Source organism: Lethenteron reissneri, chromosome 16, assembly GCF_015708825.2.
Source record: "Lethenteron reissneri isolate LAM-NWPU_2019-01 chromosome 16, ASM1570882v1, whole genome shotgun sequence".
In the NCBI taxonomy this organism is placed as follows: Eukaryota; Metazoa; Chordata; class Hyperoartia; order Petromyzontiformes; family Petromyzontidae; genus Lethenteron; species Lethenteron reissneri.
Window position 1 is genome coordinate 652,735 of NC_083794.1, and position 15,829 is coordinate 668,563.

The window sequence follows — 15,829 nt, forward strand, 5'->3', positions numbered from 1 at the left end:
GCCTCTCACTCACTCCACGTGCCTCTCACCCACTCCACGTGCCTCTCACTCACTCCGCGTGCCTCTCACTCACTCCACGTGCCTCTCACTCACTCCACTGCCTCTCACTCACTCCGCGTGCCTCTCCTCACTCCCCGTGCCTCTCACTCACTCCACGTGCCTCTCACTCACTCCCTGCCCCGTGCCTCTCACTCACGCCCCGTGCCTCTCACCCACCCCACGTGCCTCTCACTCACTCCACGTGCCTCTCACTCACTCCCCGTCCTGCTCACCCACTCCACGTGCCTCTCACTCACTCCACGTGCCTCTCACTCACTCCCGTGCCTATCACTCACTCCACTGCCTCTCACTCACTCCACTGCCTCTCACTCCTCCGCGTGCCTCTCACTCACTCCACGTGCCTCTCACCCACCCCACGTGGGTCTCACTCACGCCCCGTGCCTCTCACCCACCCTACGTCCTCTCACCCACTCCCCGTGCCTCTCACTCACTCCCCGTGCCTCTCACTCACTCCACGTGCCTCTCACTCACTTCCGCGTGCCTCTCACTCACTCCACGTGCCTCTCACCCACTCCCGTGACTCTCACTCCTCCCACGTGTCTCTCACTCACTCCACGCCTCTCACCCACCCACGTGCCTCTCACTCACTCCACGTGCCTCTCACTCACTCCACGTGTCTCTCACCCCCCACGTGCCTCTCACCCGCTCCGCGTGCCTCTCACCCACTCCACGTGCCTCTCACTCACTCCACGTGCCTCTCACTCACTCCACGTGCCTCTCACTCACTCCGCGTGCCTCTCACTCACTCCCCGTGCCTCTCACTCACTCCACGTGCCTCTCACTCACTCCCCGTGCCTCTCACTCACGCCCCGTGCCTCTCACCCACCCCGTGCCTCTCACTCACTCCACGTGCCTCTCACTCACTCCACGGCCTCTCACTCACTCACTCCCGTGCCTCTCACTCACTCCACGTGCCTCTCACTCACTCCACGTGCCTCTCACTCACTCCGCGTGCCTCTCACTCACTCCACGTGCCTCTCACCCACCCCACGTGGGTCTCACTCACGCCCCGTGCCTCTCACCCACCCCACGTGCCCCCTCACCCCTCCCCGTGCCTCTCACTCACTCCCCGTGCCTCTCACTCACTCCACGTGCCTCTCACTCACTCCGCGTGCCTCTCACTCACTCCACGCCTCTCACTCACACCCCGTGCCTCTCACTCACCTCCACGTGCCTCTCACTCCACTCCACGTGCCTCTCACTCACTCCGCGTGCCTCTCACTCACTCCCCGTGCCTCTCACTCACTCCGCGTGCCTCTCACCCACTCCCCGTGCCTCTCACTCACCCCACGTGCCTCTCACTCACTCCCCGTGCCTCTCACCCACTCCGCGTGCCTCTCACTCACTCCACGTGCCTCTCACTCACTCCACGTGCCTCTCACTCACTCCACGTGCCTCTCACTCACTCCACGTGCCTCTCACCCTCCACGTGCCTCACTCACTCCACGTGCCTCTCACTCACTCCCCGTGCCTCTCACTCACTCCCCGTGCCTCTCACTCACTCCGCGTGCCTCTCACCCACTCCCCGTGCCTCTCACTCACTCCACGTGCCTCTCACTCACTCCCCGTGCCTCTCACTCACTCCACGTGCCTCTCACTCACCCCACGTGCCTCTCACCCACTCCCCGTGCCTCTCACTCACTCCGCGTGCCTCTCACTCACTCCCCGTGCCTCTCACCCACTCCACGTGCCTCTCACCCACTCCACGTGGCTCTCACTCACTCCCCGTGCCTCTCACTCACTCCACGTGCCTCTCACACCACTCCCCGTGCCTCTCACTCACTCCCGTGCCTCTCACTCACTCCACGTGCCTCTCACCCACTCCGCGTGCCTCTCACCCACCCACTCCCCGTGACTCTCACTCACTCCACGTGCCTCTCACTCACTCCACGTGCCTCTCACCCACTCCACGTGGCTCTCACTCACTCCCCGTGCCTCTCACTCACTCCACGTGCCTCTCACCCACTCCCCGTGCCTCTGACTCACTCCCCGTGCCTCTCACTCACTCCACGTTGCCTCTCACCCACTCCCCGTGCCTCTCACCCACTCCGCGTGCCTCTCACCCACTCCCCACTCTCACTCCACTCCACGTGCCTCTCACTCACTCCACGTGCCTCTCACCCACTCCACGTGCCTCTCACTCACTCCACGTGCCTCTCACTCACTCCACGTGTCTCTCCCCCACTCCACGTGCCTCTCACCCGCTCCGCGTGCCTCTCACCCACTCCACGTGCCTCTCACTCACTCCACGTGCCTCTCACTCACTCCACGTGCCTCTGACTCACTCCCGCGTGCCTCTCACTCACTCCCCGTGCCTCTCACTCACCCACGTGCCTCTCACTCACTCCCGGTGCCTCTCACTCACGCCCCGTGCCTCTCCCCACCCCACGTGCCTCTCACTCACTCCCCGTGCCTCTCACTCACTCCACGTGCCTCTCACTCACTCCCCGTGCCTCTCACTCACTCCACGTGCCTCTCACTCACCCCACGTGCCTCTCACCCACTCCCCGTGCCTCTCACTCACTCCGCGTGCCTCTCACTCCACTCCCCGTGCCTCTCACCCACTCCACGTGCCTCTCACCACTCCACGTGGCTCTCACTCACTCCCCGTGCCTCTCACTCACTCCCCGTGCCTCTCACTCACTCCGCGTGCCTCTCACCCCACTCCCCGTGCCTCTCACTCACCCCACGTGCCTCTCACTCACTCCCCGTGCCTCTCACCCACTCCCCGTGCCTCTCACTCACCCCACGTGCCTCTCACTCACCCCCGTGCCTCTCACCACTCCACGTGCCTCTCACTCACTCCCCGTGCCTCTCACTCACCCACTCCGTGCCTCTCACTCACCCCACGTGCCTCTCACCCACTCCCCGTGCCTCTCACTCACTCCGCGTGCCTCTCACTCACTCCCCGTGCCTCTCACCCACATCCACGTGCCTCTCACCCACTCCACGTGGCTCTCACTCACTCCCCGTGCCTCTCACTCACTCCACGTGCCTCTCACTCACTCCGCGTGCCTCTCACTCACTCCACGTGCCTCTCACTCACTCCACGTGCCTCTCACTCACTCCACGTGCCTCTCACTCACTCCCCTGCCTCTCACTCACTCCCCGTGCCTCTCACTCACTCCGCGTGCCTCTCACCCACTCCCCGTGCCTCTCACTCACTCCACGTGCCTCTCACTCACTCCCCGTGCCTCTCACTCACTCCACGTGCCTCTCACTCACCCCACGTGCCTCTCACCCACTCTCCCCGTGCCTCTCACTCACTCCGCGTGCCTCTCACTCACTCCCCGTGCCTCTCACCCACTCCCGTGCCTCTCACCCCACTCCACGTGGCTCTCACTCACTCCCCGTGCCTCTCACTCACTCCACGTGCCTCTCACCCACTCCCCGTGCCTCTCACTCACTCCCGTGCCTCTCACTCACTCCACGTGCCTCTCACTCACTCCACGTGCCTCTCACTCCTCCCACGTGACTCTCACTCACTCCGTGCCTCTCACTCACTCCCCGTCCTCTCACTCACTCCACGTGCCTCTCACCCCTCCCCGTGCCTCTCATCCACTCCCCGTGCCTCTCACCCACTCCACGTGCCTCTCACTCACTCCACGTGCCTCTCACCCTCCCCGTGCCTCTCACCCACTCCCCGTGCCTCTCACCCTCCACGTGCCTCTCACCCACTCCCGTGCCTCTCCCTCACATCCACGTGCCTCTCACTCACTCCCCTTCCTCTCACCCACTCCACGTGCCTCTCACACCACTCCCCTGCCTCTCACCCACTCCACGTGCCTCTCACTCACTCCCCGTGCCTCTCACTCACTCCCCGTGCCTCTCACTCACTCCACGTGCCTCTCACTCACATCCCTCTCACACACTGCTCCACGGGCCTCTCACCACTCCCCTGCCTCTCACTCACTCACGTGCCTCTCACCACTCCACGGCCTCTCACTCACACTCCCCGTGCCTCTCACTCACTCCCCGTGCCTCTCACTCACTCCACGTGCCTCTCACTCACTCCACGTGCCTCTCACTCACTCCCGTGCCTCTCACTCACTCCCCGTGCCTCTCACTCACTCCCCGTGCCTCTCACTCACTACCCCGTGCCTCTCACTCACTATCCCCGTGCCTCTCACTCACATCCCCGTGCCTCTCACTCACTCCCCGTGCCCTCTCACTCCTCCACGTGCCTCTCACCCACTCCACGTGCCTCTCACCTCCACTCCACGTGCCTCTCACCCACTCCACGTGCCTCTCACTCCACGTGCCTCTCACCCACCTCCACGTGCTCTCACCCACTCCACGTGCCTCTCCTCACTCCACGTGCCTCTCACCCACTCCCCGTGCCTCTCACCCACTCCGCGTGCCTCTCACCCACATCCCCGTGACTCTCACTCACTCCACGTGCCTCTCACTCACTCCACGTGCCTCTCACCCACTCCCCGTGCCTCTCACTCACTCCGCGTGCCTCTCAACCCACTCCCCGTGCTCTCACTCACTCCACGTGCCTCTCACTCACTCCCCGTGCCTCTCACTCCACTCCACGTGCCTCTCACTCACCCCACGTGCCTCTCACCCACTCCCCGTGCCTCTCACTCACTCCGCGTGCCTATCACTCACTCCCCGTGCCTCTCCCCACTCCACGTGCCGCTCATCCCACTCCACTTGGCTCTCACTCACTCCCCGTGCCTCTCACTCACTGCCACGTGCCTCTCACCCACTTCCCCGTGCCTCTACCTCACTCCCCGTGCCTCTCACATCACTCCACGTGCCTCTCACTCACTACATCCACGTGCCTCTCACTCACTCCACGTGCCTCTCACTCACTCCACGTGCCTCGTCACTCACTCCACGTGCCATCTCACCCACTCCACGTGCCTCTCACTCCACTCCCGTGCCTCTCACCCACTCCCCGTGCCTCTCACCCACTCCACGTTCCTCTCAACCACTCACGGCCTCTCACCCACTCCCGTGCCTCTCACCCACTCCCCGTGCCTCTCCACTCACCCACTCCACGTGCCTCTCACCCACTCCACGTGCCTCTCCCTCACGTCCACTGCCTCTCACTCACTCCCGTGCCTCTCACCCACTCCACGTGCCTCTCACCACCACTCCCCGTGCCTCTCACCCACTCCACGTGCCTCTCACTCACTCCCCGTGCCTCTCCTCACCTCCCGTGCCTCTCACTCACTCCACGTGCCTCTCACTCACCATCCACGTGCTCTCACACACTCCACGTGCCTCTCACTCACTCCCGTGCCTCTCACCCCTCCACGTGCCTCTCACTCACATCCCCGTGCCTCTCACTCACTACCCCGTGCCTCTCCACTCACTCCCCGTGCCTCTCACTCACTCCACGTGCCTCTCACTCACTCCACGTGCCTCTCACTCACTTCCGCGGCCTCTCACTCACTCCCCGTGCCTCTCACTCACTCCCCGTGCCTCTCACTCAATCCCCGTGCCTCTCACTCTCACTCCCCGTGCCTCTCACTCACTCCCCGTGCCTCTCACTCACTCCACGTGCCTCTCACTCACTCCCCGTGCCTCTCACTCACTCCCCGTGCCTCTCACCTCACTCCCCGTGCCTCTCACTCACTCCCGTGCCTCTCACCCCACTCCACGTGCCTCTCACTCACTCCCCGTGCCTCTCACCCACTCCACGTGCCTCTCATCCACGTGCCTCTCACCACTCCACGTGCCTCTCACCCACTCCACGTGCCTCTCACTCCCTCCACGTGCCTCTCACCCACTCCCCGTGCCTCTCACCCACTCCGCGTGCCTCTCCCCACTCCCCGTGACTCTCACTCACTCCACGTGCCTCTCACTCACTCCACGTGCCTCTCACCCACTCACGTGCCTCTCACTACTCCACGTGCCTCTCACCCACTCCACGTGCCTCTCACCCACTCCACGTGCCTCTCACTCACTCCACGTGCCTCTCACCCACTCCCCGTGCCTCTCACCCACTCCGCGTGCCTCTCACCCACTCCCCGTGACTCTCACTCACTCCACGTGCCTCTCACTCACTCCACGTGCCTCTCCCCACTCCACGTGCTCTCACTCACTCCCCGTGCCTCTCACTCACTCCACGTGCCTCTCACCCACTCCCCGTGCCTCTCACTCACTCCCGTGCCTCTCACTCACTCCACGTGCCTCTCACCCACTCCCCGTGCCTCTCACCCACTCCGCGTGCCTCTCACCCACTCCCCGTGACTCTCACTCACTCCACGTGCCTCTCACTCACTCCACGTGCCTCTCACCCACTCCACGTGCCTCTCACTCACTCCACGTGCCTCTCACTCACTCCACGTGTCTCTCACCCACTCCACGTGCCTCTCACCCGCTCCGCGTGCCTCTCCCCACTCCACGTGCCTCTCACTCACTCCACGTGCCTCTCACTCACTCCCCGTGCCTCTCACCCACTCCACGTGCCTCTCACTCACTCCACGTGCCTCTCACCTCACACTCCCCGTGCCTCTCACTCACGCCCCGTGCCTCTCACCCACTCCACGTGCCTCTCACTCACTCCACGTGCCTCTCACTCACTCCGCGTGCCTCTCACTCACTCCACGTGCCTCTCACCCACCCCACGTGGGTCTCACTCACGCCCCGTGCCTCTCACCCACCCCACGTGCCTCTCACCCACTCCCCGTGCCTCTCACTCACTCCCCGTGCCTCTCACCCTCCACGTGCCTCTCACTCACTCCGCGTGCCTCTCACTCACTCCACGTGCCTCTCACTCACTCCCCGTGCCTCTCACTCACTCCACGTGCCTCTCACTCACTCCACGTGCCTCTCACTCACTCCGCGTGCCTCTCACTCACTCCCCGTGCCTCTCACTCACTCCGCGTGCCTCTCACCCACTCCCCGTGCCTCTCACTCACCCCACGTGCCTCTCACTCACTCCCCGTGCCTCTCACCCTCCCCGTGCCTCTCACTCACCCCACTGCCTCTCACTCACTCCCCGTGCCTCTCACTCACCATCCACGTGCCTCTCACTCACTCCCCGTGCCTCTCACTCACTCCCCGTGCCTCTCACTCACTCCCGTGCCTCTCACTCACTCCGCGTGCCTCTCACCCCACTCCCCGTGCCTCTCACTCACTCCACGTGCCTCTCACTCACTTCCCCGTGCCTCTCACTCACTCCACGTGCCTCTCACTCACCCACGTGCCTCTCACCCACTCCCCGTGCCTCTCACTCCACTCCGCGTGCCTCTCACTCACTCCCGTGCCTCTCACCCACTCCACGTGCCTCTCACCCACTCCACGTGGCTCTCACTCACTCCCCGTGCCTCTCACTCACCCACGTGCCTCTCACTCACTCCGCGTGCCTCTCACTCACTCCACGTGCCTCTCACTCACTCCACGTGCCTCTCACTCACTCCACGTGCCTCTCACTCACTCCACGTGCCTCTCACTCACTCCACGTGCCTCTCACTCACTCCCCGTGCCTCTCACTCACCTCCACGTGCCTCTCACTCACTCCGCGTGCCTCTCACCACTCCCCGTGCCTCTCACTCACTCCCACGTGCCTCTCACTCACTCCCCGTGCCTCTCACCACTCCACGTGCCTCTCACTCACCCACGTGCCTCTCACCCACTCCCGTGCCTCTCACTCACTCCGCGTGCATCTCCACTCACTCCCCCGTGCCTCTCACCCACTCCACGTGCCTCTCACCCACTCCCCGTGGCTCTCACTCACTCCCCGTGCCTCTCACTCACTCCACGTGCCTCTCACCCACTCCCCGTTGCCTCTCAATCACTCCCCGTGCCTCTCACTCCACTCCACGTGCCTCTCACCTCACTCCACGTGCCTCTCACTCACTCCCCGTGCCTCTCACTCACTCCACGTGCCTCTCACCACTCCCCGTGCCCTCTCATCCACTCCCGTGCTCTCACCCACTCCACGTGCCTCTCACTCACTCCACGTGCCTCTCACCCACTCCCCGTTGCCTCTCACCCACTCCCCGTGCCTCTCACCCACTCCACGTGCCTTCACCCACTCCACGTGCCTCTCACCCACTCCACGTGCCTCTCACTCACTCCCCGTGCCTCTCACCCACTCCACGTGCCTCTCACCCACTCCCCGTGCCTCTCACCCACTCCACGTGCCTCTCACTCACTCCGTGCCTCTCACTCACTCCCCGTGCCTCTCACTCACTCCACGTGCCTCTCACTCACTCCACGTGCCTCTCACACACTCCACGTGCCTCTCACTCACTCCCCGTGCCTCTCACCCACTCCACGTGCCTCTCACTCACTCCCGTGCCTCTCACTCACTCCCCGTGCCTCTCACTCACTCCAGTGCCTCTCACTCACTCCACGTGCCTCTCACTCACTCCCGTGCCTCCACTCACTCCGCGTGCCTCTCACTCACTCCCCGTGCCTCTCACTCACTCCCCGTGCCTCTCACTCACTCCCCGTGCCTCTCACTCACTCCCCCTGCCTCTCACTCACTCCCCGTGCCTCTCACCCACTCCACGTGCCTCTCACTCACTCCCCGTGCCTCTCACTCACTCCCCGTGCCTCTCACTCACTCCCCGTGCCTCTCACTCACTCCCCGTGCCTCTCACTCACTCCACGTGCCTCTCACCCACTCCACGTGCCTCTCACTCACTCCAACGTGCCTCTCACCCACTCCACGTGCCTCTAACTCACTCCACGTGCCTCTCACCCACTCCACGTGCCTCTCACCCACTCCACGTGCCTCTCACTCCACTCCACGTGCCTCTCACACCCACTCCCCGTGCCTCTCACCCACTCCGCGTGCCTCTCACCCACTCCCCGTGGACTCTCACTCACTCCACGTGCCTCTCACTCACTCCACGTGCCTCTCACCCACTCCACGTGCCTCTCACTCACTCCACGTGCCTCTCACTCAATCCACGTGCCTCTCACCCACTCCACGTGCCTCTCACTCACTCCACGTGCCTCTCACTCACTCACGTGCCTCTCACTCACTCCACGTGCCTCTCACTCACTCCGCGTGCCTCTCACTCACTCCACGTGCCTCTCACTCACTCCACGTGCCTCTCACTCACTCCACGTGCCTCTCACTCACTCCGCGTGCCTCTCACTCACTCCACGTGCCTCTCACTCCACGTGCCTCTCACTCACTCCACGTGCCTCTCACCCACTCCACGCGCCTCTCACTCACTCCACGTGCCTCTCACCCACTCCACGTGCCTCTCACCCACTCCCCGTGCCTCTCACTCACTCCACGTGCCTCTCACCCACTCCACGTGCCTCTCACTCACTCCACGTGCCTCTCACTCACTCCACGTGCCTCTCACTCACTCCCCGTGCCTCTCAATCACTCCACGTGCCTCTCACTCACTCCGCGTGCCTCTCACTCACTCCACGTGCCTCTCAATCACTCCACGTGCCTCTCACTCACTCCCCGTGCCTCTCACTCACTCCCCGTGCCTCTCACTCACTCCACGTGCCTCTCAATCACTCCACGTTGCCTCTCACTCACTCCGCGTGCCTCTCACTCACTCACGTGCCTCTCAATCACTCCACGTGCCTCTCAACTCAACTCCCCGTGCCTCTCACTCACTCCACGTGCCTCTCAATCACTCCACGTGCCTCTCAATCACTCCACGTGCCTCTCAATCACTCCACGTGCCTCTCACTCACTCCACGTGCCTCTCACTCACTCCACGTGCCTCTCACTCACTCCCCGTGCCTCTCACTCACTCCACGTGCCTCTCACTCACTCCACGTGCCTCTCAATCACTCCACATGCCTCTCACTCACATCCACGTGCCTCTCAATCACTCCACGTGCCTCTCACTCACTCCCCGTGCCTCTCACTCACTCCACGTGCCTCTCACACTCACTCCCCGTGCCTCTCAATCACTCCACGTGCCTCTCACTCACTCCGCGTGCCTCTCACTCACTCCGCGTGCCTCTCACTCACTCCACGTGCCTCTCAATCACTCCACGTGCCTCTCACTCACTCCACGTGCCTCTCACTCACTCCACGTGCCTCTCAATCACTCCACGTGCCTCTCACTCACTCCGCGTGCCTCTCACTCACTCCCCGTGCCTCTCAATCACTCCACGTGCCTCTCACTCACTCCGCGTGCCTCTCACTCACTCCACGTGCCTCTCACTCACTCCACGTGCCTCTCACTCACTCCCCGTGCCTCTCAATCACTCCACGTGCCTCTCACCCACTCCCCGTGCCTCTCACCCACTCCACGTGCCTCTCACTCACTCCACGTGCCTCTCACTCACTCCCCGTGCCTCTCAATCACTCCACGTGCCTCTCACTCACTCCCCGTGCCTCTCACTCACTCCACGTGCCTCTCACTCACTCCACGTGCCTCTCACCCACTCCCCGTGCCTCTCACTCCACGTGCCTCTCACTCACTCCACGTGCCTCTCACTCACTCCACGTGCCTCTCACTCACTCCCCGTGCCTCTCACCCGCTCCGCGTGGCTTGTGCTGGTCTAGGTTCTGCCCCCCTCTGCGATAGCGGGACAGTGTCCGTGTCAGGCCGCATGACTGAGTTTTGGCCTATGTTGACAAGTTGACTCGCCTTACTGATTGAACCATGAGGGGATTAAAGTTTTAAATTTAATTTGTTAAGGGCAAATTTCTTCTTCAAAGGACGTAATCATCCTGTAAGTAGACTTGTGATTCCTTTCAACTTATTCTTAGCATTCTGTCAACTTCGTTACCCTGGTGTCAGTCTACAGTTTGCATGTCAAGTTTTCAAAGTGAAGTTTGTGTAACCAGACGATGACCCAAGAAGGGAGCAGGTTAGGAGCCTCGCTCGCAGGAACGGCCTGAGGTTACCACGAAGACAAAGACGCGATCACAGGCGGTGCTCAGTGCAAAACGCGCACGCGGTTTGGGGTGCGCGCGATCCCGCGAGCGTTTGTCGTGTTAGATCCCTAAATCAAGCCAAGCCAAACTCTCGTTATCGTGGAAAATGACCGATAACTGGATAACATCTCGTTTGCAAATCTCCGTATCCTCCAATATACGTATGTGTGTTGAACTTCCACTGCCCAAGCGGAGTTAAACATCGTTACAAACCTCCACGACCCGTGTAGACGTTTACCCTGTTCGTCCCTGCTCTTGTCGTTATCCATAATTTTGCAGTAACGGCAAGGACACACGAGCCAGCAACAAACAGCACAGCCAAAGTTGTACTCGAGAAGAGATATCGCTCTCCTTGATTTGAGCAAGGTTATACGAGCTTGGGAATTGAGACGATGGTAGATTTGTGGGCAACGGCAGTAATCGGGGTTCTGCAGGGGCCAATGGGGAAGAGAGGGGGGCTGAGTTCTCTGGACTCGTTCTGTGGTAGTCACCTAGGAGACCATCACACTGCCAATGGAGAGGTTTCCACGTTGCAATAAAAAGAACAGTGGGGGATCGCGGTGTCTCTGTTCCTAGTCGAGAGTGTGCAACATACCTGTAATTCATTAATGGTCCTGTTCACGGAGCCTTCAACCTTGGAGTCAGGTATTATCTCGGCCAAATCCTGTTCAAATGCCAGCACCTTCTCCATTTCTGCGCATGATGAATTTCCTCCACCCAGCAGCCTTGTCACACGCATCATGTACTCTTTGTATGCAGGCAGTATCTTGCATAGGAAATAATGTGCCAAAGGTTAATCACGATTATGCATTCCAACAGCAGCTCTTAATGAGAAGAATGCACGAGTCTACACAGCCAGTATTCACATTTCATATAGCCCCTAATGAGAGAACACCTCTAGACTCTGTACAGAGAGTAGTGTGCCTATTCATCTCAGGGAGAGAGGCTGCCGGTGACAGGCAATGGGACACAACTCCTGGACTTGAACTGGAGCAGGGGAAATGAGCGACCTCCCACTTGAGTGAAGGTTGAGACAGAGAGCTTTGGCTGCTGGAGTAGAGAGCTACAGTAATAGAGAGGAGAGTGAGATGAGATGGCAGAGGTAGGGGAGTGTAAGGAGGGGAGTAGAGTCAGATGAGAGGTAGGGGAGTGCATGGAGGGGAGTAGAGTGAGATGAGAGGTAGGGGAGTGCATGGAGGGGAGTAGAGTGAGATGAGAGGTAGGGGAGTGCATGGAGGGGAGTAGAGTGAGATGAGAGGTAGGGGAGTGTAAGGAGGGGAGTAGAGTGATAAGAGAGGTAGGGGAGTGCATAGAGGGGAGTAGAGTCAGATGAGAGGTAGGGGAGTGTATGGAGGGGAGTAGAGTCAGATGAGAGGTAGGAGAGTTCGTGGAGGGGAGTAGAGTGATATGAGAGGTAGGGGAGTGCGTGGAGGGGAGTAGAGTGATATGGGAGGTAGGAGAGTTCGTGGAGGGGAGTAGAGTGATAAGAGAGGTAGGGGAGTGCGTGGAGGGGAGTAGAGTGATAAGAGAGGTAGGGGAGTGCATGGAGGGGAGTAGAGTGAGATGAGAGGTAGGGGAGTGTATGGAGGGGAGTCGAGTCAGATGAGAGGTAGGGGAGTGTAAGGAGGGGAGTCGAGTGAGATGAGAGGTAGGGGAGTGCATGGAGGGGAGTAGAGTGATAAGAGAGGTAGGGGAGTGTGTGGAGCGGAGTAGAGTGATAAGAGAGGTAGGGGAGTGTATGGAGGGGAGTCGAGTGAGATGAGAGGTAGGGGAGTGCATGGAGGGGAGTAGAGTGATAAGAGAGGTAGGGGAGTGTATGGAGGGGAGTAGAGTGAGATGAGAGGTAGGGGAGTGTATGGAGCGGAGTAGAGTGATAAGAGAGGTAGGGGAGTGCATGGAGGGGAGTAGAGTGAGATGAGAGGTAGGGGAGTGCATGGAGGGGAGTCGAGTGAGATGAGAGGTAGGGGAGTGTATGGAGGGGAGTAGAGTGAGATGAGAGGTAGGGGAGTGTATGGAGGGGAGTAGAGTGATAAGAGAGGTAGGGGAGTGCGTGGAGGGGAATAGAGTGATAAGAGGTAGGGGAGTCGTGGAGGGGAGTAGAGTGATAAGAGAGGTAGGGGAGTGCATGGAGGGGAGTAGAGTGATAAGAGAGGTAGGGGAGTGCGTGGAGGGGAGTAGAGTGATAAGAGAGGTAGGGGAGTGTATGGAGAGGAGTCGAGTCAGATGAGAGGTAGGGGAGTGTAAGGAGGGGAGTCGAGTCAGATGAGAGGTAGGGGAGTGTATGGAGGGGAGTAGAGTGATAAGAGAGGTAGGGGAGTGTATGGAGGGGAGTAGAGTGAGATGAGAGGTAGGGGAGTGTATGGAGGAGAGTAGAGTCAGATGAGAGGTAGGGGAGTCCATGGAGGGGAGTAGAGTGAGATGAGAGGTAGGGGAGTGTATGGAGGGGAGTAGAGTGAGATGAGAGGTAGGGGAGTGCATGGAGGGGAGTAGAGTGAGATGAGAGGTAGGGGAGTGCATGGAGGGGAGTAGAGTGATAAGAGAGGTAGGGGAGTGCATAGAGGGGAGTAGAGTCAGATGAAAGGTAGGAGAGTTCGTGGAGGGGAGTAGAGTGATATGAGAGGTAGGGGAGTGCGTGGAGGGGAGTAGAGTGATATGGGAGGTAGGGGAGTGCGTAGAGGGGAGTAGAGTGAGATAAGAGGCAAGGGAGTGCGTAGAGGGGAGTAGAGTGAGATAAGAGGCAAGGGAGTGCGTAGAGGGGAGTACAGTGAGATAAGGGGGAGAGTCCGTGGGGTATCTTGAATCAGCATTTCACCATAGCTTACCTTGTTCACGGGATTATTGGAGTAATAAAGTGATGGCAGACTCAACTTGGGTGTAGAAAGCTGAAAGCCGGTAAGAGAACACATTCATGTTAGTGAAATGTTACAGTTTGCTCATATTTTGCAAAGCTAAAACATCCTAATAATTAATTTAACAAATTTCAACTCAGCCTGAAAGCATTTAGACATTAGCCCTCTTTGTCTGTCTGTCCGTCCATCTGAGGCTGAGGGACACTATAAATTTCGTTAAGTATGTAAATAAGTTGTGTTGCTATTAAGGAGTTACCAGATAGAATAAATCTAATAATTAATCACTAATCACCCATCATCATCCGGCTTAGTCTGATGTTGATGGGTGACTGAAGCTTAACCCGATCTTGCCCAGAATCTCTTGCGCAGGCAAGGCAGGCCTTTTCTCTGGAGGTATTCTGCCTCAACTGCGTTTATGTTTAAAATACATTTAAAAACAATATCACGTTATCGCGTGTGACATCATCTTGTAACAAGTGACATGATCTTTCATTAAACGATAATTAACGTATTAATTTAATGGACATATTGGTAACTACCATGGCGATTGTGCTCATGAAATGCATTCATCTATTCCTCTCCTTATCACGTGAATTCAAATGAAAGACGACAATTTCTCCCACATGGCAGTGTTAGTTGTGTTTAAGGTGACACAAAACCACGTAACAGGTGAAGCCACCCAGAATAAGCACCTCATTTGAGACACAAAATAACGCACAACTTCTGGCTTTGACATTCCTCTTCAAAGACACTGGTGCAACTATCATCCGTATCAGAACATCAACAGTCCGATGTGCACATCTTCTTCATAATTGGAGAATTAAGGGCAAGCCACAGTAGTGCGATTGTGGCCATGCAGCCCAAACAATGGACCATATAATAAACCGTTGTAGTCGATACTCCTTCAACGGAGAACAACAAAACTACACAAACTCTCTCCTGAAAAGCCTTCGTGGCCAGCACACGTTGACATTGCCATCGAGTTCCTGAACATCTTGCTGCCATCATTCACAAGACTGACTCTTTGCTCTCATCCACACTGATCCCAACCACCACGCTACAACTCACACACTCAACAACCGGCATTCACCACTAAGTGGTGGTGACATCACCACGGCGCCTGTGCCAGGCTATGTGCACGTTAAGGCCACGTGAAGTGTCGAACACCCACTGGCAGGTCACGGGGCAGACCCAGGTTCCATTGACTGAGATGACTGGCCGATGCACCACTTGTACCCCCTATTGTGCCAACTTGCTGTGTTTTAGCCACCCGGTGCTCGGCTCGTTGTTCTGAGCATCGCTCCTCCGCCCTCCGTTGTTGCTGGAGGGCGACTGCCTTCAACTGCCCAGTAACAGGCCAGCCTAATTGTTTCTAATCGGCGAAGATGCTCCAATAGCGGGGGAGTCCATGTTTCGCAAACATAGAGAAGGGAGGGCATGATCGTGGCCGGGAAGACACACTCACTCACACACACAATCACCCACCCACTGTTTACTGCTGGGTGTTTGACGTTTCGTCTTTTATGCTCAGACTGAGTTTTAAAAAATTGTCGACATATGAATATTGGGTTGGCTCTCATACATAATGCTGATATTTTGAACAAAAATCTCATCGCAGATGACAGACCTACCTTGATGTAAAACATTTCTGGGCTGTCAATCCCAGGAACAACATCAATGTCGAAGAGGGCTGGAGACAAGAACTTGCGTGACAAATGTGTCATCAGCTCCGTCAGATGCAGGTGACTCGAGTTGCCCAGAACACCCCAGCCACCAAACTGCAACCGCACACAACCAGCCGACGTGTACAGTGTGGCAGGAGATTCACAACCAGCCGACGTGTACAGTGTGGCAGCAGATTCACAACCAGCCGACGTGTACAGTGTGGCAGGAGATTCACAACCAGCCGACGTGTACAGTGTGGCAGCAGATTCACAACCAGCCGACGTGTACAGTGTGGCAGCAGATTCACAACCAGCCGACGTGTACAGTGTGGCAGCAGATTCACAACCAGCCGACGTGTACAGTGTGGCAGCAGATTCACAACCAGCCGACGTGTACAGTGTGGCAGGAGATTCGCAACCAGCCG

At 58.9% G+C, this 15,829-nt stretch overlaps 1 protein-coding gene across 1 annotated transcript in view; it reads right to left on the reverse strand.

Moving 5' to 3' along the window:
- The window catches only part of LOC133343096 (endothelin-converting enzyme 2-like), a 92,113-nt gene that overhangs the window by 60,946 nt on the left and 15,338 nt on the right, over positions 1-15,829 (reverse strand). The window contains exons 5-7 of the mRNA XM_061552600.1: positions 15,372-15,518; positions 13,714-13,773; positions 11,487-11,657 (exon numbers count right to left, since the gene is read on the reverse strand). Coding sequence (XP_061408584.1) covers positions 11,487-11,657; positions 13,714-13,773; positions 15,372-15,518 — 378 coding nt within the window. The remainder of the gene's footprint in view (positions 1-11,486; positions 11,658-13,713; positions 13,774-15,371; positions 15,519-15,829) is intronic.